General features: G+C 42.0%; 2 protein-coding genes and 2 non-coding genes across 4 annotated transcripts in view; 2 read left to right on the forward strand and 2 right to left on the reverse strand.

Moving 5' to 3' along the window:
• Positions 1-12,291, reverse strand: part of APLF (aprataxin and PNKP like factor) — a 511,700-nt gene extending 499,409 nt beyond the window's left edge. The window contains exon 1 of the mRNA XM_075267384.1: positions 12,278-12,291. The gene's annotated coding sequence lies outside the window, so the exon portion shown is untranslated. The remainder of the gene's footprint in view (positions 1-12,277) is intronic.
• The window catches only part of LOC142197234 (regulator of microtubule dynamics protein 2-like), a 44,568-nt gene continuing 24,287 nt past the window's right edge, over positions 2,311-22,591 (forward strand). Inside the window, exons 1-5 of the mRNA XM_075267386.1 lie at positions 2,311-2,402; positions 8,402-9,119; positions 16,421-16,619; positions 16,770-16,872; positions 17,049-17,109. Of these exons, the coding sequence (XP_075123487.1) occupies positions 8,680-9,119; positions 16,421-16,619; positions 16,770-16,872; positions 17,049-17,109 (803 nt within the window). The 5' untranslated portion in view covers positions 2,311-2,402; positions 8,402-8,679. The remainder of the gene's footprint in view (positions 2,403-8,401; positions 9,120-16,420; positions 16,620-16,769; positions 16,873-17,048; positions 17,110-22,591) is intronic.
• On the reverse strand, positions 14,659-14,761 carry LOC142198760 (U6 spliceosomal RNA). Its single transcript, XR_012715402.1, has one exon. It is a non-coding gene; the product is annotated as a U6 spliceosomal RNA (small nuclear RNA).
• On the forward strand, positions 14,745-14,851 carry LOC142198754 (U6 spliceosomal RNA). The gene has a single exon (XR_012715396.1). It is a non-coding gene; the product is annotated as a U6 spliceosomal RNA (small nuclear RNA).

Consider the following 22,591-nt stretch of genomic DNA (forward strand, 5'->3'; position numbering starts at 1 on the left):
CACGCAGCACAGCGGAGGCCCCAACCCGTCCTAACATAGACCTTCTGCAGGTTTCCTGAGATCACCAGAACAAAATGTGGGTGTCTTAAATTCACAGTACTTTAGACCTGTTAGTAACAGAACTGTGTGCAAATAAATAAATAGCAAGTAATACATTTTATGATACAAATGTAAAGCACCATGGAATTAATGGTGCTATATAAATAAACAACAATAATAATAATAAGTGTAATTTTATAACTGGACACACGGTAATGTCCATAAAATCATTTGTCATCTGTGTTCTGCATCTATGGAACAATAGACAAACTTCAATGAGGCAAAGATAGAATCTGCACTAACACTATATCACTACGGTACCCTTGAAGGACAGGCTCACAAGTTGAAGGCCACATCTGAGCACACCAAATATTCCTATGTCCTTCACAGCCATGACATGGAGATATGATTAGTGTAATGTGTTACTGGGCAGCAGAGATGGACTGGGAATAATTACTACATGTTATCATTCATCTCCCCATCAATTCTTCCTTTATGTTCTTTACTATATACATTATTACTGTAATAATAGACAGATGAGGGACATTTCAGAGATTATGGGACATTCTGTCACCCTGCCATGCTATTTTTTTTTTTAACCCCCTACTGTGTCTCAGGCTGAATTGGAAATTGTCACCTTGGTTCTTGCAATGCAGATCCAGAAATGTCATGTCCACTGTCTTACAGCTAAGGAGCCCATCTTGCACAAGGCTTGTGAAACAGGAGACATTATACTAGTCTATTATATAGTTCAATGGTTCTCAGAGCTGCCTAAAATGACCCTAGGTGAAAGAAAGACTTTATACCCCTTATAGGACATACTCGGAGAACATCCATTCCAGCTACAAGGGAGGAAATACAGATGATAACTTAGATCCTATAAGGTACCAAATTCCTAAATTATATAGACCTACTATCTTATAGGAGTCTGTCTGTCTAGATGCACTCTCATATTGTCTAAAGCCAATGCATGCGACTTTGGTATTTATTGCTCACTTGAGCGCATAATATTCATTCTGCAAATATGTTGATTTATTGGCCTATGCGCTCTCCTGCCCCAGTGTTTTATTATCCCTATATTGTTTATTTTAAAAAGGAATATCTCATCATTCTATCATTGGAAAAAGTCATTTTTTTAACTAAGAGCACGTTGTAATAACTTTTAAAATGGCTATTCTAGTCCTACCTTTACTCCTTTGATTCTCGCCGCCGTTTCTTCATTAACTCCAACTGGATAAAAATCAGTCCATGGTCATGTGATGTACAGTCCATGGTCATGTGATGTACACTCTATGGTTATGTTATATAGAGTCCATGGTCATGTGATATACAGTCCATGGTCATGTGATGTACAGTCCGTGGTCACGTGATATACAGTCCATCGTCATGTTATATAGAGTCCATGGTCACGTGATATACAGTCCATAGTCATGTGATATATAGTCCATTGTCATGTGATATACAGTACAGTCCATCGTCATGTTATATAGAGTCCATGGTCACATGATATACAGTCCATGGTCATGTGATATACAGTCCATGGTCACGTGATATACAGTCCATGGTCACGTGATATACAGTCCATGGTCACGTGATATACAGTCCATGGTCACATGATATACAGTCCATGGTCATGTGATGTACAGTCCATGGTCACGTGATATACAGTCCATGGTCACATGATATACAGTCCATGGTCATGTGATATACAGTCCATGGTCACATGATATACAGTCCATGGTCATGTGATGTACAGTCCATGGTCATAAGTCTATTAAAAGCTAGTAATTGGTTCCAAAATGTTGCCAAAATTATGAAAAAATTACTATCAAAGAATAAACATCAGGGAACTAATATAGATATAGCAAATCCTTACACATGAAGTCAGTAAGAGCTGCTGGGAGCTGTAAATCACTCTCTATGGTGGGGATGGGGGCTTTTGCGCTATTAGTCAGTCAGTGCATGCACCTCACTAATACAGGGGTTACCAGTGACATGACCAGGCTGAGTGGTTGGAGCCTCCAGCCAAGCCTGTAAGATGAGACAGAATTTATGAGAAGTCTATTGTATATGGATAATATTGTATGCTGTGGACAGTGTAACTAGAGGGACCGCTGTATCCCATGTGTTTTGTCACTGACCACAACAGCCAGTACCGCAGCCTCCTGAAGCCTCGTGTGTCCATGTGTATAAGTCTCCTCCAGCTATTCCCTCGCTGCACCGCCCACATTGTGTCAGCAGGGGGCGGAACCTTTCCTCTTCCGGAACTAATGTCTCTACATTCCTGTGTAGCAACCGAGGCTGTGCTGCGGACACACACCGAAGTGTCAAATACGAGCCGCACTGTGGGGGCCATAACAGTGGTGAGTACACCGGGGGCGGCATGTCATGTGTCCTCTCACCTGTGCGGGGCGCTCTGGAGCCTGCTGGACATACAGACATCTGATGGAGAGGAGATAACATAGCAGGAGCTGGGGACAATGTCATGGCTTATAGCTCTATCCATAGATGTATCTGTATACTTATTACACACGTGTATAGATCTGATACAATGTATCTCCATAGGATTACTTGTCCAGCTGACAGCTATGTAATATATGCATGCAGGTATCATTCATGGGGGATAGAAGTCTTGTCAGGTCCTGCCATAGCTGGCAACTCTCCCCAAATCATGTCCTTGTAGGTTCCAGGAAAAAAGGGAACATCTAGATACATGTGCATTGTATTGTTGTTATACTCGTACTATGTATGTAAAGCCCTTCATAAGTCTACAGTACTATGGAATCAGTGGCGTTAAATAATAATACATTTTATTTATATAGCGCCAACATATTCCACAGCACTGAACAATAAATAAATTAAATAGATCTATATCTATCTATCTTTAGTAATACCCAGAAAAGTTGGCAAATCTGCTATAGGCCACAAGAGTAGTGTTTTCTGTGTGTGGTGCCACATAGTGAAATGCAACAAACACATCGTTTTTCAATGCAGATTTATTAAACCTACAGGGAAAATGCCAGTGTTTCCGTTGTGTTTTTTTATGTGGCTTGTGAGCCCCATAGAGGGATCACAATGCACATTTTTTCCCCTATCAGTATGTTTTTGTAGAATAGGATGAACATACAAACTCCTTGCAGATGTTGTTCCTGGCGGGATTCGAACCCAGGGCTACAGTGCTAACCACTGAGCCACCATGTTGCCCCCTCTGTTATTATTATTGACATACTTCAATTTCCAAAAACATGGGCATGAGCTTTTCCACAGTTAACTTTTTTTCTGCAATGTGTGGAGGGATTTGCTAGAATCTCATTCACACTGCAGGTAATGTAAAATGCTGCGTTTTTTGTTTTATTTTTTTTCTGCAGCTGCAAAAATTCTGCATTATCGCAACGTGGGGCTTTAGCCTAAAGCTGGGTTCCAGTGACGTAAACACCACTGTTTGGATGCGCTGGAAATGCTGCAGCAAAAATCCGCAGCATTTTACAGTCCCAGCAAATCCCATCCACACATTGCAGGAAAAAAAAAAAAAATCCGCAGAAATGCTGAAATTTCCAAAACCATTGTGTTTTTGGAAACTGCAGTATGTCTTATATATGTATTATGTATTATAGCTATGCAAACACTGGTGATTTCGCTATAGGTATCACTGAAAAGCACTGCAGGAAAAACTGAAATGTGTTTCCATTGTGGGGTTTTTTGTTGTTTTTTTTATGTAGATTGTGAGCCCCATATAGGGATCACAATGTACATTTTTTTCCCCTATCCATATGTCTTTGTAGAATGGGAGGAAATCCACACAAACACAGGGAGAACATACAAACTCCTTGCAGATGTTGTTCCTGGCAGGATTCAAACCCAGGACTCCAGCGCTGCAGTGCTAACCACTGAGCCACCGTGTTGCCCCTCCATTGTGATTTTTTGCTATGTGCAGCCTTAGCTTTAAGCTAAGGCCCCACGGGATGTCCCACAGCCAAAAACCACAGCGGCAACGCATCGTAGTTCTTCCTTCAGTGCTTTAAGCAGAAAGTTCACAGTTTTCCTCCACGGACTTTCGGTTAAAGTTATACCTATGCGGAAACCGCCAGTGTTTCTGTTGATATAATTGACGTTTTTGTAAATCGCGGCATGTCTGCAACGTGGTTTTTACCGCAAAGTGGTCATGGCATTAGTTTCCGCCCCAGGCAAATCGCAGTGTTTCCATCCCATGAGGCCCTGGCCTATGGCTAAGGCCCCACGAAACAGGACATGGCAAAAAAGCTTCTCACAGAATGTCTGCAGAGGTTTCCTCTTTGGACTTTCTGCTTCCAGTACACTTATATGAAACCACCAGCATTTCTGTAAGTATAATTGATATGCTGCGAATTCCAATACTGCAACGGTTTTGGAAAGTGCACCGTGTCCGCAGCGTCTATTTTTGTGCGCTGTGTAGATGGACGGCAATGCATCGGTTTTTTTCGCGCAGTGCTTTTCCACATAGGTTTCTTCTGTGAACTTTCTTCTTCCATTATACCTATAGGGAAGCCATCAGCGTTTCTGTGGGTATAATTGGCATGCTATGAGTTCCAAAACTGTGACCATTTTGGAAATCACAGCGTTTCCATTACGTGTATTTTTCTGCAATACGTGGTTGGAATTTGACTGTAAAATGTTGAGTGTATTTTTTTTTTCCCCACACTTCTGGTTTTGACAGAAAAAATTCCATTAAAAAGAAGTAAATGCATAGGCTAGGTTCACATCTGCGCACAGGTCTCCGTCGTTCAGGTCTGCTGGAAACCCGGACCACTAAAACCAGTTACCTGCAGAACCCATTGACTATAATGAGATCCGTTTTTATATAGATAGCGGCACAGGACTTTTCTCTTGCCCAATTATTGGCTATTTCTGCTGCAGAGACTCCAATGGAAACTCCGCTGCAGATGTGAACCGAGCCTTAGGGTAAACGTGCACAGTACATTTGGGGTAAAGTTAAAACTGCAATACTGAAGATTAATCCAGCGCATAGAAGATTTGGATCTGGATTAAAGTATATCTATTTCATTCCATTATGTATAATAGCTGTGGGTACGGTGTTCTCCCCTCTCTGAGACTACTATACCCACGGTTATTAAATATCATTGAATAAAAGTTACGTTTTAATCTGGATCCAATCTTTTATTTACTGGATTAACCTTCAGTATTGCATGTTCTCCGGTGCTCGCTTGTCCTATGGACGGATCTGTATATATTTCTAATATACCTGGGCATTTGTTATTGAGGCCTCCGTACTGGTGTGCTGTGCCTGCCTTTATTCTATATACAATTTATAGTTCGCACTGCATTAGAAAACGCTGCATTTCGGTTTGAAGCTGCTTTTGGTGCAGTTTTTTATTTTACAGTTAAGCTCGGACTGTGTGCAAGTCATATTTGCCAATCTGAGCACTATGTCGGGAGAGGGGCTCCTAGCATTACAGTGCTATAGACCCATACTATCTCATACTATACACTGCTGCTGTTTCCTTCCCATAAATCATTGATGGACTTCTCTACTTGGAGCTTGCGTCATTAAAATATGTGTAAAATTTCAGTGAAGGAGTTGTGATGCAAGCGTTTACTCGAATGCCATAGGGTAGGCCCCCAGAATCGATTCCTTGTGTGGACCTTGGCATCCCATTTTGACCCTGCCCAGCATCCTTGTCAGACAGCTGTTTGAAGGCTCCGTGCATGACTCTTCCCCACTGCCTCTTCTTTGACTCTGCCATCACATCCATAAGTCAAATGGTCTTTCTACAGCTCAGTCTCTTCCAGGTGAATGGCATAAAGCTGTAATACCAGGCATAGTCCTTACACAATGTACAGCCCTATGTGAGTTGGAATATTACGACTCCTTCAATCAGAGGGGTGACCTCAAATGGGTATGACAAAAAAAAAAAACCCTCAAACGCCAACAATATTGATTACCAGAGGTCACAGTAACACGGCTAGAGCCATCAAAGGTCTCTTGCCGACATCTACTACATACAGTGTTGGCCAAAAGTATTGGCACCCCTGCAATTCTGTCAGATAATACTCAGTTTCTTCCAGAAAATGATTGCAAACACAAACTCTTTGGTATTAATATCTTCATTTATTTTGCTTGCAATGAAAAAACACAAAAGAGAATGAAAAAAAAGTCAAATCATTGATAATTTTACACAAAACTCCAAAAATGGGCCGGACAAAAGTATTGGCCCCCTCAGCCTAATACTTGGTAGCACAACCTTTAGACACAATAACTGCGAACAACCGCTTCCAGTAACCAGCAATGAGTTTCTTACAAGGCTCTGCTGGAATTTTAGACCATTCTTCTTTGGCAAACTGCTCCAGGTCCCCCCTGAGATGTGAAGGGGGCCTTCTCCAAACTGCCATTAAGAGATCTCTCCCCCACAGGTGTTCTATGGGATTCAGGTCTGGACTCATTGCTGCCACTTTACAAGTCTCCAGTGCTTTCTCTCAAACCATTTTCTAGTGCTTTTTGAAGTGTGTTTTGGGTCATTGTCCTGCTGGAAGATCCATGACCTCTGAGGGAGACCCAGCTTTCTCACACTGGGCCCTACATTATGCTGCACAATGTGTTGGTAGTCTTCAGACTTCATAATGCCATGCACACGGTCAAGCGGTCCAGTGCCAGAGGCAGCAAAGCAACCCCAAAACATCAGGGAACCTCCGCCATGTTTGACTGTAGGGACCGTGATCTTTTCTTTGAAAGCCTCTTTTTTTTCCTGTAAACTCTATGTTGATGCCTTTTCCCAAAAAGCTCTACTTTTGTCTCATCTGACCAGAGAACATTCTTCCAAAACCTTTTTTGGCTTTCTCAGGTAAGTTTTGGCAAACTCCAGCCTGGCTGTTTTATGTCTCTGGGTAAGAAGTGGGGTCTTCCTGGGTATCCTACCATACAGTCCCTTTTCATTCAGACGCCGACGGATAGGACGGGTTGACACTGTTGTACCCTCGGACTGCAGGGCAGCTTGAACTTGTTTGGATGTTAGTCGAGGTTCTTTATCCACCATCCGCACAATCTTGCGTTGAAATCTCTCGTCAATTTTTCTTTTCTGTCCACATCTAGGGAGATTAGCCACAGTGCCATGGGCTTTAAACTTCTTGATGACACTGCGCACGGTAGACACAGGTCTTTGGAGATGGACTTGTAGCCTTGAGATTGCTCATTCTTCCTCACAATTTTGCTTCTCAACTCCTCAGACAGTTCTTTGGTCTTCTTTCTTTTCTCCATGCTCAATGTGGTGCACACAAGGACACAGGACAGAGGTTGAGTCAACTTTAATCCATTTCAACTGGCTGCAAGTGGGATTTAGTTATTGCCACCACCTGTTAGGTGCCTCAGGAAAGTAACAGGTGCTGTTAATTACACAAATTAGAGAAGCATCACATGATTTTTCAAACTGTGCCAATACTTTTGTCCACCTCTTTTTATGTTTGCTGTGGAATTATATCCAATTTGGCTTTTTGACAATTCTTTTTGTGGTTTTCCATTGAAGACAAATTAAATAAAGATAATAATACCAAAGAATTTGTGATTGCAATCATTTTCTGGAAGAAAATGAGTATTATCTGACAGAATTGCAGGGGTGCCAATACTTTTGGCCAACACTATATGTTTTGTGGATGCCCGCTCAGGGATCAGAGAGCAGTGCCTGTGGTTGGAGACATCTCTGATCTCATAGACTGTAAACTATTTCAGGCCGGGCTCTTTAACCAGTTGTAACAGTTGGATACTGTTAGTATTGTATTTGTGTTGTGTGTTGTATGTAAACCCTCAAATGTACAGCACCATGTTATTAATATAATAATGTATAACAACATGTTATTACAATAAGGTGTAGCACCATGGAATTAATATACTAATATACAGCATAAATTAATATAATATACAGCACCGCCAAGGAATTAATATTATAATGTACAGCACCATGGAATTAATATAATATACAGCACCATGTTATTAATATATTAAAATAATGTACAGCACCGTGAAATTAATATAAAAATGTACAGCACCGTTAATATATTACTATAATAATGTAGAGCACCATGGACTTAAGTAAAAAAAAAAAGTAAATAATAAAGAAAAAGTAAATAATTATTATAATTCCCAAATTGCCGTTTTTCACCATTTTATCCCCTCCCCCTAAAATAAAAGGATACAAATTGGTGGAGTTGGTGAAAGGTCCACATTTATGGTCAAAACTGATTGTCTCTGGAAGTGGTTAAAAATATCTTTAACAATGTAATAATTTCTATAATTTTATATACCGTACATGTCATGAGCTTCTGTGTCAGCTCGATAGTCTTTCTCTGGTTACTCAACAACTTTTCTGTTTGGCAGGCATACAGAAATCATTGACGTTCCGGAATGACTTTGGACCTTTGAGAAGTGAGATGTTGCACTTCATAGATCTGGGACTCATGGCCATTCTGCCACTAATGCATTCTTGATGGCAGCCTTCACTTGGAGAAGGTTATCGTAGAAATCTGTGTAATAAATCTAGTAAAGGCAGAATGTAGCCTTCTACTTGCTGAACTTTGTAATTCTAGGCGGTCTGCTTGCTGATCAGTCATCACAAAAAATATCTGCAGTGTCGGTTCACCGCCTGTTGTGTCAACATGAGCAATATTGTTCAATCCGAGAACAGGAGCTTGCTTTTAGGAGTCCTCTCGGGAGCTGCTGGGGTTAGCATTGCCTTGTTGTGCTGGAGAAGATATGGAAAAAATGGCTATCTTCTCAGATTGCCTGAGAACTGGTCGCTTGCCACACATAACCAAGTTCAGGACCAGGGTGCTGTCATGGTCCTTCAGAATCGTCAGCTTCAAATCCTTGAGAAACTTGGAAACGTATTGAAAAGTGTTGAGGAACTCAGGGAGGAGGTCAAATTTCTGAAGGAAACCATTCCTAAATTAGAAGAACAAATTAAGGATGAGCTAAGAGGGAAGAATGATGGGAGGAAGGTCAGTCCCCAGCACAGAAGTCTTAAAAGAAAGAAAAGTGAGACCTCAAAGGCCTCATGTGAATACCCGAGTTCTGAGGAAGTTGAAAGTGAAGGCGGGTAAGTGTGACATACACTAAATGCCATAATAAAGCCAATATTAAGAATGTAGATTTTTCTGTACTTATACATTTGCATATACTGAATATGGTAGCATTGCTCAGTTACTATATGATGCATATCTGTAAAACCCATAAGGTAAAATTAAGACCAAAAGGACTTATTGCCAGAACTCTCTTTCTAGTCAGTGAGGTTTCCAAGATTTAAATAGTGATGGTCTATTTCTTATCTCTCTATATTATAAAAATTAATTTCTGTCTGACTGTCTGTTCTTTATGCGCGACCAAACGACTGGATCGATCTTCACCAAATTTGGTACAGAGATACTTCAGGTGTCCTGGAAGGTTTAAGACCAAGTCTTAACTCACTCTGACGTACCGTTCTGGAGATACAGTATTCCCAAAACAATGACCCCACATTAGCCAATACAAACCTACAAGTCTTTCACTCATATTCCAACTGCACTAAACACGGTCACTGTACATGCACAATACAACTCTGATATCCAAACTGAGATACACGCATCAGAGGATTAGATACATGGCTAAGCACACAGTACCACACGCCGGAGGATTAGATATGTGCCTCTGCACACAGTTCTACACGTCGGAGGATTAGACGCGCTGCTCAGCACACAGTACCACATGGCAGAGGATTAGATACATAGCTCAGCCACAGTATCAGCCATTTTTATTCACTGCTGTATGTCAGCTTTAAAGGGGCAGGGCTCTGTGGATGACACTGTTAACACAAGGTCACATTCACACAGCTTTACTCCAGTTATCCATAACAACTGATCGTAGATACACATGATCACATGACACTTAGAGAAGCAAACACAAACAACATACAAAATACACCAGTGCAAAACTGGGCAATTCTTATGGGGCCACTACACAAACAAAAATTTAAATGTCATCCTGCCAGTGTGTGTGTGTGTGTGTGTGTGTGTGTATGTATAGAAGCTTGCAGGCTTGTAGTCTCCACATGCACACAGCTTTATTCCAGGTTTCCATAACATCCCAGCCATTTTTCTTCATTGCTGTAGATCAGCTTTAAAGGGGCAGGGCGCTGTGGATGACACTGTTATACTAGGTCTCATACAAACCACTTTATTCCATAACAACCAATCATAGGTTTTCCACTGATATCCAAACTAAATACCTTATGTGTGTGTATATAATATATATATATATATATATATATATATATATATATATATATATATACACACACATAAGGTATATGTATACACGCACACCATATTACACTTAAATGAGACCTAGAATTTGAATCCCTCTTACACAGCCATCCACTCCTTGCTTCACCATTCATCTCCCTATCTCTGCTCCATCACTTGCATTGCACCTGCAGCCTCCGGTACCAGAACCAGCAAAGAAGAACAAAAGGGGAATATGAGAAGGAGAGTATTAGTGGTTTTTCTAAATGTTTCATACTGTGGGGGGCACCAGAAGAGACACCTAATACTGTAAGAGGCAACTACAGGGGGATTTTATACTATAGGAGTAACTGGAGGGGGACATTAAACGTGGGGAAACTGGATGGTCACTAAATACTGTGGGTGCACTAGGAGAGGGACTTTATACCATGGGGGACAGTTGGCGATAGACATGCCGTGAGGGCAACTGGACGATGTCATTACAATGAGGGCACATAGGGTTATTGTAGATTGTGGGCACAAAGAGTGATGAATGGGAATGGGTGGAGTAGCAGTAAGTGGGCTGAATTCCTCATGGCACACCATAATGTTCTGTCCCTCTTTCAGTCCTTTGGAAGTTGGGAGCTATGCCTTTACTGCTATTTTTTCTTCCCGTGAGGACTGTACTGTGATGTTCAGCATGGTGAGAGGTACTCAGGCTGTTCTGGACAGTTTTGCCCATGTCATTCCTTGGCAACAAAGTCCTTTACTGAAACAAAATTTTATTATAACACTGCCAATAGAATGGTATTGGCCTGCCAGCATGGTATTACTAACATCAAAAATCAGAGTTTTGGAAGCTGAACAGACATTGTTTCCCTAGAGCTATATGAATTATATATATGCAAAGGCTCCATGTGTAATCTCCTTATTCCTGAGCGGAGATTAGTCATAAAGAGCTTATTCTACCTGCCAGTATTCGTATTCACAGGGCTGAAGGCTCTCTAGGCCCACTTCAAGCTGTTTTTAATTCAGACTTTTCTCAGAAAAACCAAGAACCATAAAGTTATTGACATCTATAACGGGATGTGGCATCATACATAAGTGTGTAAAGTATATGACCATTCACGAGCTGAACACAAAATTCTTCCAAGTGTGGAAATCTCACTTGTCATCACTAACCTTGTGGGCACATATTACTCCGCCATCTACTATTCTCTATTCTACACAGCCAAGAAGGTATATGGTAACGCAACATCAAAAGACCCGATGGGTGCTGCATCCCACTGATTTCAACGGGAGTCATTGCGCCTTTTTTTTTTTTTTCGCCAGGAAGGTGAAAACGGAATCCTCCAGTCCTGATACGCGAGTTCATTGAATGGGGCTCATTGGCTTGCAATCCAAGGCAATGGTGTACCTACTATAAGAGCAGGATAGGCAATTGTCTTGGGGTCCGTGATGGAGGTGGATTGTAGGTTCCTCTCACATCATTTAGATCTTATTTGATGTCTGAACTATAAGTATTGTAATCCCCAGTCCCTTTCCCCAATTTACTAAGATTTGATTTGTCCCCTACCCTGTCAGGAGATCCTTTTATTGATAATCACAAAATAAAAAAAATGGCAGTAGTTCAGTATATAGCCAACTATGGGAGGCTGTGGAGAAAAATTAAGTTGAAAGGGTTAATGCTTGCTAGGTAGACTAGTAATTCAAACCGGACAAAAAAGAATTTTCCGCCAGTGCAGCAATGCACATATTACATAACCATAATCATTCCCCAGAAGGAGCCCACCAACCCTCCGCAGGGGTGAGGCCCTCTAATGTCCGTGTAGTAAGTCTACAACCTGTAGTGGAGTAAAATAAAAGAGAGTTTCATCCTGGAGAGTCGTACGTGTAGTCCAAAGCAGGGAAATCGGGCACAAAACCCTTCTAGGGTTCACATATGAGCATGTTGGCAGCAGAAAAAAGACATCTAATGGGAGCAACCTGGATGAAACACCTGATGTACTGAGCCTCAAATCTTATCGAATTTCTGCAAGGTCTTTGTCTTTCTACACCCCCCCCCCCCCTTTTTTAATGGTATAATAGTATTAGGTCTTTTGGTGGAGGAGGGATTGGTTTCAGTGGTTCACAATTAGTTTTCTAGCCTGAAACCATAAATGTAAGGCCCGGTTCACATCTGCGTTCGGTATTCCGTTCGGGAAGTCTGCATGGGGACCCCTCGAACGGAAACCTATACACTTTAAAAAGCGGTTACCTACGAATCCACACGGACCCCATAGACTATAGCTGAGTCCGTGTGGTTTCCCCACTATTCATGCGGAGAGAAAAGTAATGTAAGGAGCACTTTACTCTCTGCATGTTTTGTGCGGAAACCACACGGACTCAGCTATAGTCTATGGGGTCCGTGTGGATTCTTAGGTAACTGCTTTATAATATGTATAGGTTTCCTTTCGGTGGGTCCCCAGGCGAACACCCTTAACAGAATACCAAACGCAGATGTGAACCGGGCCTAATGTTCCTATTATTTCTGACGTGCCCTGTGCCCTCTTTTACAATAGCTAGGACTCAGAACATGGGCTCTGCATTTGTGCATAAGTTTCAGTGCACCATTCTAGTAGTGACCGAGGGAAGTGAACCCCAAAATTATACGCATTAGTTGCACATTATCCTGCCTGCTTTGGGGACACATTGTCCGGTTTTGCCCCTATTTTGTGAAGGAGGCCGGGCCGTTTTGTAGGGTCTGTGAGATCCTCATATAAGGAGAGCACCTGAGTAAGGCACAGAATTCAGTTTCTGTGTCCCCCTACAAAAGTTCTCCACCAGCGCCAACTTTAGACATGGAAGTTTGCCACCAAGTTCCCTCCCAACCCCTAGGACATATATATCAAAATTTCCTAGAGTAGCCCCTACAACACCAGTCCTAGCGGTCCCATTTGCTCTAGCTGAACCAGTGTCCAAAGGTGCTGCAACTGGGCAGCAATAAAATGTATCATCAGCCTTAACCATTCCCTGATAATTACATAACCAAATCAAAAAGGGACTCGACATTGTCCAGAAAATCATACAATAGTTTATAGTTTTGTGTCAAAAAGACAAAAGTGATGCAGGTATAATACCGGCATGTTTTCCATTAGAAGTGTAATAGTATTATGTGACGATCCGGTGGCGCTGCTGGCAGGGTAACCATATAATGTTAGATACCTCTCCTACGTCTTCTATTATTTATAATGGGAACTTGGCACAATACGCTTCTGGCATTGTCCTATTGCTTCAGAAACTGGGACATCAGCTTACCTTATAGGATCCTGTAACAGACTGTTTTACAAAGAACCCACTAAGTATACCAACCAAAGAAACAAGCAGCTAAGCTAATAAAACCATCATTTTATTAATGTCATTAAAAATAAGACAAAGAATAAACACATGAAGACATTCACAATAGATAAAGGGGAAGAACAACTAATACCCAAACCATGTGCATTGGAAATACAGGCTGGTGAAAATGACATATTATACCATGATTTCAATATAAACTAACATCCATATGCTCAAATGGTAAATAAATGGATGTGAACTATATAATAGTTTCCATGTAAAGTGCATGAAATCTCATCAGCATATCACACTAAGAATACAAATCTGAAGCCATAGTAAAAAGCACAAACAATTGCCTATATTACCAGAGACATAGGGACCTGCGACCACACGACGTACGTTTCGCCCACAAATGGGTTTTACAAAGAGCCCACTAAGATAAAGTGTGAGATGGTGACGTATTTCAGGAGCCTCTCTGATCCCCGTGAACCCATTCATTTGTACAATGACCCACAAATCCTCTCTGTACTATATATGTATCCCTATATAGGAAGCAAGTGTATCATGGCGTTGTACTCCATCTGCAGCATGCCAGTGGAGACTGCTTAAAGTGTCTTTATTTTAATATGTTTATGTGCCACTGGTGCCTTTTTGTATGATTGCAGCTTTCCATTTGTGTCCCCTATAGCTTAACCCGCTGTTTGACTATTCCTCTGGTTTACAGGGCTTATTACAGCCCTGGACAATTGGGGTTAGAGACTCTAGAGGACCACTAGTACAGTTCAGTTGATTGAGTGTTGGCAATATGGTGAGACATCTGAGTGTCCTTGGCAGCCCCTGAGGGAGAAGCGATATCCATCACCCAACAGTGACAAAAAACAGCCCTGAGACAGGGAAGACTTCGCTGTTAGCCCCAGAAACGTAACTTGTGGAAGGAGTCATGCTTCTCCGAAAGCCATCAACCAGGGCCCATTAGCATCCAGGTATCTGGGCCCCTGAGACTTCTATTTACCCAGCCCCCATACCTAATTGTGAGAGAGGGAGAGTCTTCTATATCGTGTGGAGTAAAGGCACCGTTTAACATTTGCGTGTCATCCTTGCGCAGGGGCCATGCTAATCTTCTCTGTATCGTTTCAATTTTTTAGTATATGTGCTTCGACAGCACATATACTAAAAAATTGGAACGATACAGAGAAGATTAGCATGGCCCCTGCGCAAGGATGACACGCAAATTTGTGAAGCGCACCGTTTAACATGCCAAGCCTTTAGCCCCTATGCTAATAAAATGAAAACACACACACTACAATGTTTTCAGATGCCAATGTATATTAAGCAGAGTAAACTTAAAGGGGTATTCCCATGACGCTTGTTCACTAACCTGCAGGCTGTTGTGCTCTCTTCACTTCCTGCTTTTCTCGGCACATAGGTGGGCGGGGTTTCACTTGCACGGGATTGGTTGTAAATGAATTACCACAGTGTGAAGCTGATGTAGCAGAGCTGAATTTGAGTCAGTTTGTATTACATACAGAGGTAACGGACTCCTTATCTCAGCCCTTATCAGCCAAATTCAATTAAACCGACTGATAAGAGCTCAGAAATCCCGGAGCTCTCACCTCCCCTATCTGTGTCATTTAAGTAGCGGAGCTTCTCAAACAGCTCAGAGCTGCTCCCACCCCCTCCCTCCCCCCCTGAGAGCAGGCAGCTACATCACTTGACAAATGAGCAGATAATCCCAAGGGCCATAGAAACGGAGTGTAAACAATGAAGTGAATAAATTAAGATAACGGCCAAACAAAGCAGTTTTGATAAAGCAATGCATTTAGGAAAAGTCTTAAATCCACATAAACTAGCAGTATAGATAGGATCCTTTTGATGGGACAAATCCTTTAACACAGTCTTACTCTCCTCCTCTGGGCCCTGGTGCAGGTCTCTGTCCTCTTCGGGCCTCAGATAAAAGAAATCCTCATCAATATTACTGATCAAAGGCCTCAGTATTATTGCCTATAAGTCCTCTGCCTCTCCTGCCTGGGCAGATAATAGAGATATCAAATGTGATGTGTTTTATAAACAGGCAATGGCAGTTCGTCTTTACCAATTGCCATTGTAAGGGTCTGACCAGGACGTATTGGACCCCTTTTATACTGAACGTGTCATCTCCATTTTTAAATACATATACTCTTTGTTAATACGTTCTGGCATGTACAATGTTATCTGTAAGGTAAGATATGTTATACATGAATGATCCTGTAAGGCTATGTTCACAGCCAGGGCCGCGTCCTGCCGCTTATCCCCCTGCGCGTCAGCCGCTCCCATTCATTCCTATGGGGGCGTGCTATTCGAAACTACCGTTTCAAATGGTACTCGCTCATCTCTATTAACCAGCATTAACTTTTATAAAACTTTAAGAACAAGTGACAAAGCAAGAAGAAATAAGATGGCGCAGTGATAAATATAATCCCCTATAGTAATGCAAAAAAAAAAGTCTATAAGGTACTGGTTAATAATGCATACTGAAACTGTGAACGTTAGGGCTAGTATAGAGTACGTTCACACTGACAAAACTAAGGTGGTCTTCTGCCTCAGATTCCTCTCCAAATTCTGGCTCTGTGGAAACTGCAGTGGAAAGCCGAAGTAGAGCTTTGACTTTCTGCCACAGCTTTCCTTGCTGATAAGCCTCAGATGCAAAGGGAGACAATTTCCAGATGAAATGAGCTGATTTTGAGCCAGTGACTGTCAAAATAATCTGAAATTGTTAACAATGAGATTAGAAAAATAGTGATTTCTATAAATGATGGCCCTTAAACATATGTTGATCTTCTTGCAGATACATCACTGCCCAGACTGACACAGAAGTAGAGTCAGAGGATGAGCCTGGAGTGGGGATTGTCCGAGCACAGACTGCTAAACTCAACAAAGAGGAAGCTGAACTACATTGTCTTCTCCAGCAAGCAGATACCAGCCACAAAGGCTCCGAGGCAGAGAAGCAGGAGGGGTTCAGGATGTTACTTAACAAGCAGGAGAAGGTATTTGACCACCCTACAGTACCTACCTATAGTATCTACCTACAGTACCTACCTATAGCATCTACCTCTACTTTTGGTCACTTCTACTCGTGATGACTTGGATTCTGTTATAGAAAGTGTTTTTTTTTTTTTTGTTTTTTTTTATTTCAGTATGGGAATAAGGTTGAATTCCTTTGGAGACTGGCCCGGGCATACAGCGACATGTTTTATCTGACAAATGACGTAGAAGAAAAGAAGAGCTATGCCGCTGACGGTAAGAGGATCTTCCCAAAAAGACCTGTCGGACATCAACGTAGTCTGTCGTTTTATATATTTTACATGTGGTGTTAGAGAAAGTAGTGTGTCGCCATCTGCTGGCAGTCTGTAGTAATTGCGACTTAATTTTTTGTTTCTATAATTTGAGCGACGCTTCTTTTTTTTTTTTTACAGGCAAAAGCGTTGCTGGAAAAGCTGTGGAATTAGATGAGAAGAGCGCTGGCAGTCACAGATGGTGGGTATAGGTTTTACTTTCAATTGAATCTTCTTTACCACTGATACTGGGGGTTTTTTCCACTTGAATATATTGTATCATCACATATCTATTTTAGAAGGATGCATGTGTGAACTTAACCTGAGCTTGCAATGCATTAAGAATTCTGGATTTCAGTTCTATCAGAGAAGCAGAAAACCAGAATTCATGATATGACAGCAATGGAGCCCCCTGACTTGTGATGTCCCTCAGGCTCTGTCATGGTGTACATCATATTACTGATAAAATGGCACTGCATATTCTTCTATTTTTCCACCAAATATTACAGATTCTGCAGCAGGAACCAACTCAGGGGTGAGCTGAGCCAGTGATTGTTTGTATGGTTAAGACAACTCTTTTAATCTTTAGGGGATTTCTATGGGAATAGGGTTTCATTGTATACAACTCTTGATATTGGCTGGTGTATAGTAGAGCTCTGCAAATGTGTGTGTGTGTGTGTGTGTGTGTATATATATATATATATATATATATATATATATATATATATATATATATATATATATATATATATATATTCTCTAGGTTCACACCTAATCTGCTTAAAAGAGTGGTTCCCCTTGAATTCCGCCCGAAAAGGGCAGAAAATTGCAGAGCGAAACTAGCTGTTTTTTGTTTGTTTTGTGTTTGTTTATTTTGGGGTTGGATTTCCTGCAATATATTGATCTCATTGACTGCACAGAATGTCCTTGCTGTTTCTTTATCTCTAGGATATCCGGTTGAATTGTAAAGGGTTAGAACTAGAATAAGTCTTCGCAAATAGCAGGTTCTCCAAACCTATAGTTATCAGTGAGTATAGATCAGTTATATGTATACAATTAACTATACAGCGTTTGTACCAGCACAATGAGCCCATTATACAAATGTATACGTCACTTGACTTAATCCCTCAGTACGGTGTACATTAATATGGGAAATGGCACAGCGAAATAGCGATAATTATAGAGACATTACCGCCCAGCGGCTTGTATCTGGATATTCTACCTGGGAACTGACGTCAGACAATTGATAGACATAATAGCTAGAAGAAGGAGAACTGTTTAAAGTGCTGAAAGTTTTACAAGAACAATCCTGTTGCCTGTAAAACGTTGTGGAATCTGAGAAACTGCAACTCTAAAATTCAACTTGTTTCCCCAGAAGTTAAGATCTGTGGACAGTCGGGCTGCAAAGATACACCTTACAATAGGTGGGAACCCCGTCCACTTAAAAAGTGGTAAGCTGTGGAAACCTGCAGACCCCAAAGATCATAATGGATCCGCACGGTTTCCACTGGTTTTTCTCTCCGCTGATTGTAATATCCTACAGAGACTCCAACACAGATATGAATCCAGCCTTAAGTTGCATGTCTTCTCAAAGACAACCCCTTTACTTCAGCCCCCCTATGGTAAGCAGTCAATCACCCTGGACTCTGCTTCTAGCGCCCTCAGCAAACAGCTAAGCCATAGTCAGTCCAGGATATCCCTTTATCGTATTAAAGGGAGTCTATCGGCAGGAAGAATGACATCAGTCTACGCACACCACCTTATAGGGCTCTCATGCAGTTTCTAAATATGCATGTGCTATTTTGGACTGCTTCTCTGTTGCTGAGAATTTGGGGCTTTTATCATTATGCTAATGAGTGGAAAAGGACTTTGGGCTTGTGTAATCTGCAGTGTGGGCTTGTGTAATCTGCAGATTAATGCCCCTAACTTCGGCCCAGCTCGACGTCGCTCTCCATCTGAAGCCTATACAGTAGTGCCTCGGTGCTTCAGGGTGACCACAGTTGACTTCCGGGTGGAGGATGACGAGGGATACAACCTGTGGGGCCAGACCGTAAGTTCAGCCAGGGAGTGTGAATGTTAGGGTAAATTCACATGGCAGAAAATTAAGAGAAAATTCTCTTGGATTCTATTGCAGAATGCCGATACAGGGCGGATAAATGGGCTTATTCATCAGGGGGTGTCGTACCATGGAATCTGCAACAAGGTCGAGCAGATGGGATTTAGATTCGGGACAGAATCTGCCACGGTTTAGGGGTGGAATCCTTCCCCCAAATCCACGGCAATTTCCTAACATATGAACGTACCCTCTAGGGACTGGGTTGTATAAATCCTCTGGAGAGCCCGACAACTCAGAGGACTCTACACCATATACCTGTACTGCAGTGGACAATTTCTTCAGGGACATCTTTAGAAACCTATTACCATTAGGTATAGCGGGACATTTCCATATAACAAAAATGGACTTGATTTAATTTTGATAAACACAGCCCTGACCAGATAGACCCTGGACCCCCATAATGTGATGACCGTCGATATATCCCATATCTAACCTTGCTTGCTAAAATATGGCTAAGGGGATATTGTCACTCCTTAGGGAGAGACCACCATATAGGTGTAAAGGCTTAATAAGTCTCCACACACCTATATGGTGGTCTCTCCCTAAGGAGTGACAATATCCCCTTAACCCTGTCTAAGCCTCTCACCTCTACCAGGTTATAGTCCTCTCTACATCGAGCTGATGAGATGCAAGTACATTGAAACAGCTGTCCTCGATTGAGAGACTATACCTGGTAATAATCCCAGCGTCATTGCAAAACAAAGGCCTCTTGGAAGGTCGAGCATGATGCAAAAGGGAGCAGCCTTTATTGGGTTATTTCACTGGAGTTCTGTCTTCCTAACTACATCAGGGAAGACAGGCTTGCACATTCCAGTGAGCGCTCTCTATTGGTTTGCAACACTGAGGCAGCAGCTGACTTCCTAATTACATCATGGAAGACAGATTTGCATATTCTTCCCAAAATATGGCTGTACAGAGAAGCAGGAGATGAAGGGTCATCATAGACCCCTGCAAACTATAGTGCACTTGTGTGAAATATAATGTGTGTGAACCCTGGGCACGTTTACTTACATGCTGACTTATCTTAAGTACGCTGTATAATGTGTGAAGAAAGATGACGAGTTCCTTCCTGGAAGCTGCAGGTCATGAGGAGGACGTATCATATCTTATGTGCATTATGTGGTCATAAAAAAAGTGAATGTGAACACGGCCCTTCGGCTAAGTACTTTAGTAGTTTATGACGGTTTCACCTAGAACGCCATGTTCTGTACTGTGTCTGTAATGTTCTGCTGCCAGAGCTGCGCTGTATTAAGTTTCCGTGTAATGTACGTTTTTCTTTGGCATCATTGGAGCCTTTCATGCACAACGCTTCTCTTTCTTAAAAGCACTTTTCCTGTCCTTTTAGTTAAGATGATGAGTTTCTTTTCAAACATGAGTGACCCAATGTGCGGAGAGAAGGTTTCGTCTTGTAGACTTTGTCGTCTTTACCGGCATTCCATAGGGATAAATAAACTTGGCCGGGGTCTGCAATGTGAGAGAAGATTGATAATGTAACCGCCGCGGGTGGCAGTGCGCCAGCGCTCATTGTGGGCTCAGGAATGTCTCTAGACAAAGGGGGAACTTAGTATTGGAAAGGGCTGCCCTTAAAGCTTTGCAAAGTGAGGCCCTTATAATATAATATGTATATATAATATGCATTGGAAATCTAGAATGAGAGATGTCTATAGATGACTTCTTAGTACATATCATCCCTTCATCTGATACTTCAATCCAGCTGTACTATATATGTAACCGTTTCGTATACAGATGTGTCCACTCTTGCCTTTTTACCGTATATACTCGATTATAAGCCGACCTGAATATAAGCCGAGGCCCCTAATTTTAACACAAAAAACTGGGAAAACTTATTGACTCGAGGGGGGGAAATGCAGCAGCTACTGGAAAATTTCACAAATTAAAATGGTCGGAGTTTTTGGGTGCAGTAGTTGCTGGGAAAGGGGAGGGGGTGTTTTGGTTGTCTGTCTGCCCCTTCCCTGAGCTTGAGGACTGCTTTTCTTCCCCCACTTGGAATTCAGCCTGGCTGAATATAGCGTATCTGCAGTGCTCCTATTAACCCCTTCCCGACGGAACAGGAGCACTGCAGATCCCCTATACAGGTAGTCCTCGGGTTCCGACGGTCTCGGGTTACGACGTTTCGTGGTTACGACAGCTCCCTTGTAACAGAAAACTGCCAGCACTCCCAGCTAGCAAGGACTAGCCTGCGGAAAATCAATGCTGGCAGCTTGCTGTTACAAGTGAGCTTGTAAAATAAAACCCTGAAACAGAATGTGAAACTTACGGTGCAGGGTGGGCGGGCGGGCATTCAGGACTCCTCTTCCTCCGATGTCCTGACCACTTCCTCCGTCGCTCGCGAGCTGTTAATGGCCAGGGCACATGCGCAGTATCATGATGCTTCTATTACGGCTACTGCGCATGCGCCCAGGCCATTATCAGCTTGCGAGCGCAGGAGGAGGACGGAACATCGGAGGAAGAGGAGGCCTGAATGCCCGCCCGCCCACCCTGCACCGTACGGTAAGTTTCACATTCTGTTTCAGGGTTTTATTTTAAAGGGGGGGGGGGTTGATCCGTTCCTACGCGCCGTCGGTATGGTAGGTTTCCGACTTACGTCGAAATTCGGTTTACGACGCCGCGCAAGAACGGATCAACGTCGTAAGTCGAGGACTACCTGTATTGCACTTTCAGACACAGGGATACCTAATGCGTATGTGTTTCACAGTCATTTTCTACTTTGATATGTATTCTGGCGAAAGTAGGGATTTAGAACTTTCATTTACTTTATTTTTTTATTATAATTTTTTTAAAGCTTCTTTCTTTTTTTTTTCCCACTATTTTATGGGAGATTTTAAACATTGCTATCGCAGCTGGTCATAAATTTTTTTTTTTTTTTGCTTGACTCAAGTATAAGCTGAGGGGGACATTTTAAGCACAAAAACTGTCCCCAGTTATGCCACATTAAGGACATGTCCACACGAGGCATCTGTAGCACTATGAGATATAAAATGCTTGATGAACTCTTACTATTGTTTTGGATTTTAAGACTTTGAATACATTTTATTTTATTTAAGGCTTTTGCTATAACTTCAGTCACAGCTCAGATGTAGAATGTTAATAATTAGGGTTGAGCCGATCTTGAGATTTTAGGATCGACTTCAAAATCCGATTTCCGATCATTTTCCAGCCGATCCAGATTTGCTCGATCGGGATCGGAAAAGATCCTCAACCCTAGTCAGAGCTTCTCTATGGGAAAAGTCACTTGTGGGTTGAGCCAATCTTGAAAAAATCTCTGACCTCGATCCCACTTAAAAGATCGGGTCGGAATTCCGATCACGATCGTGAAATTTACTCGACCGCCGATCGGAATTTGATCTTTTCCGATCCTAATCACTCAATCCTATTAATAATGGAAAAACAGTGGTGTGAAGCGATCAGTCTCCAGCAGAGGGCACCGTCACTACACAAATCTATTGAGGGAATAAAAGGCATGTTAGTGATACAAGCGGTAGGACTCGCATACAGACAAGACAATATGAAGTACCTGTTTTCAAGTTTATTCTATAAAGCCATGTTC

Source organism: Leptodactylus fuscus, chromosome 3, assembly GCF_031893055.1.
Source record: "Leptodactylus fuscus isolate aLepFus1 chromosome 3, aLepFus1.hap2, whole genome shotgun sequence".
NCBI lineage: Eukaryota > Metazoa > Chordata > Amphibia > Anura > Leptodactylidae > Leptodactylus > Leptodactylus fuscus.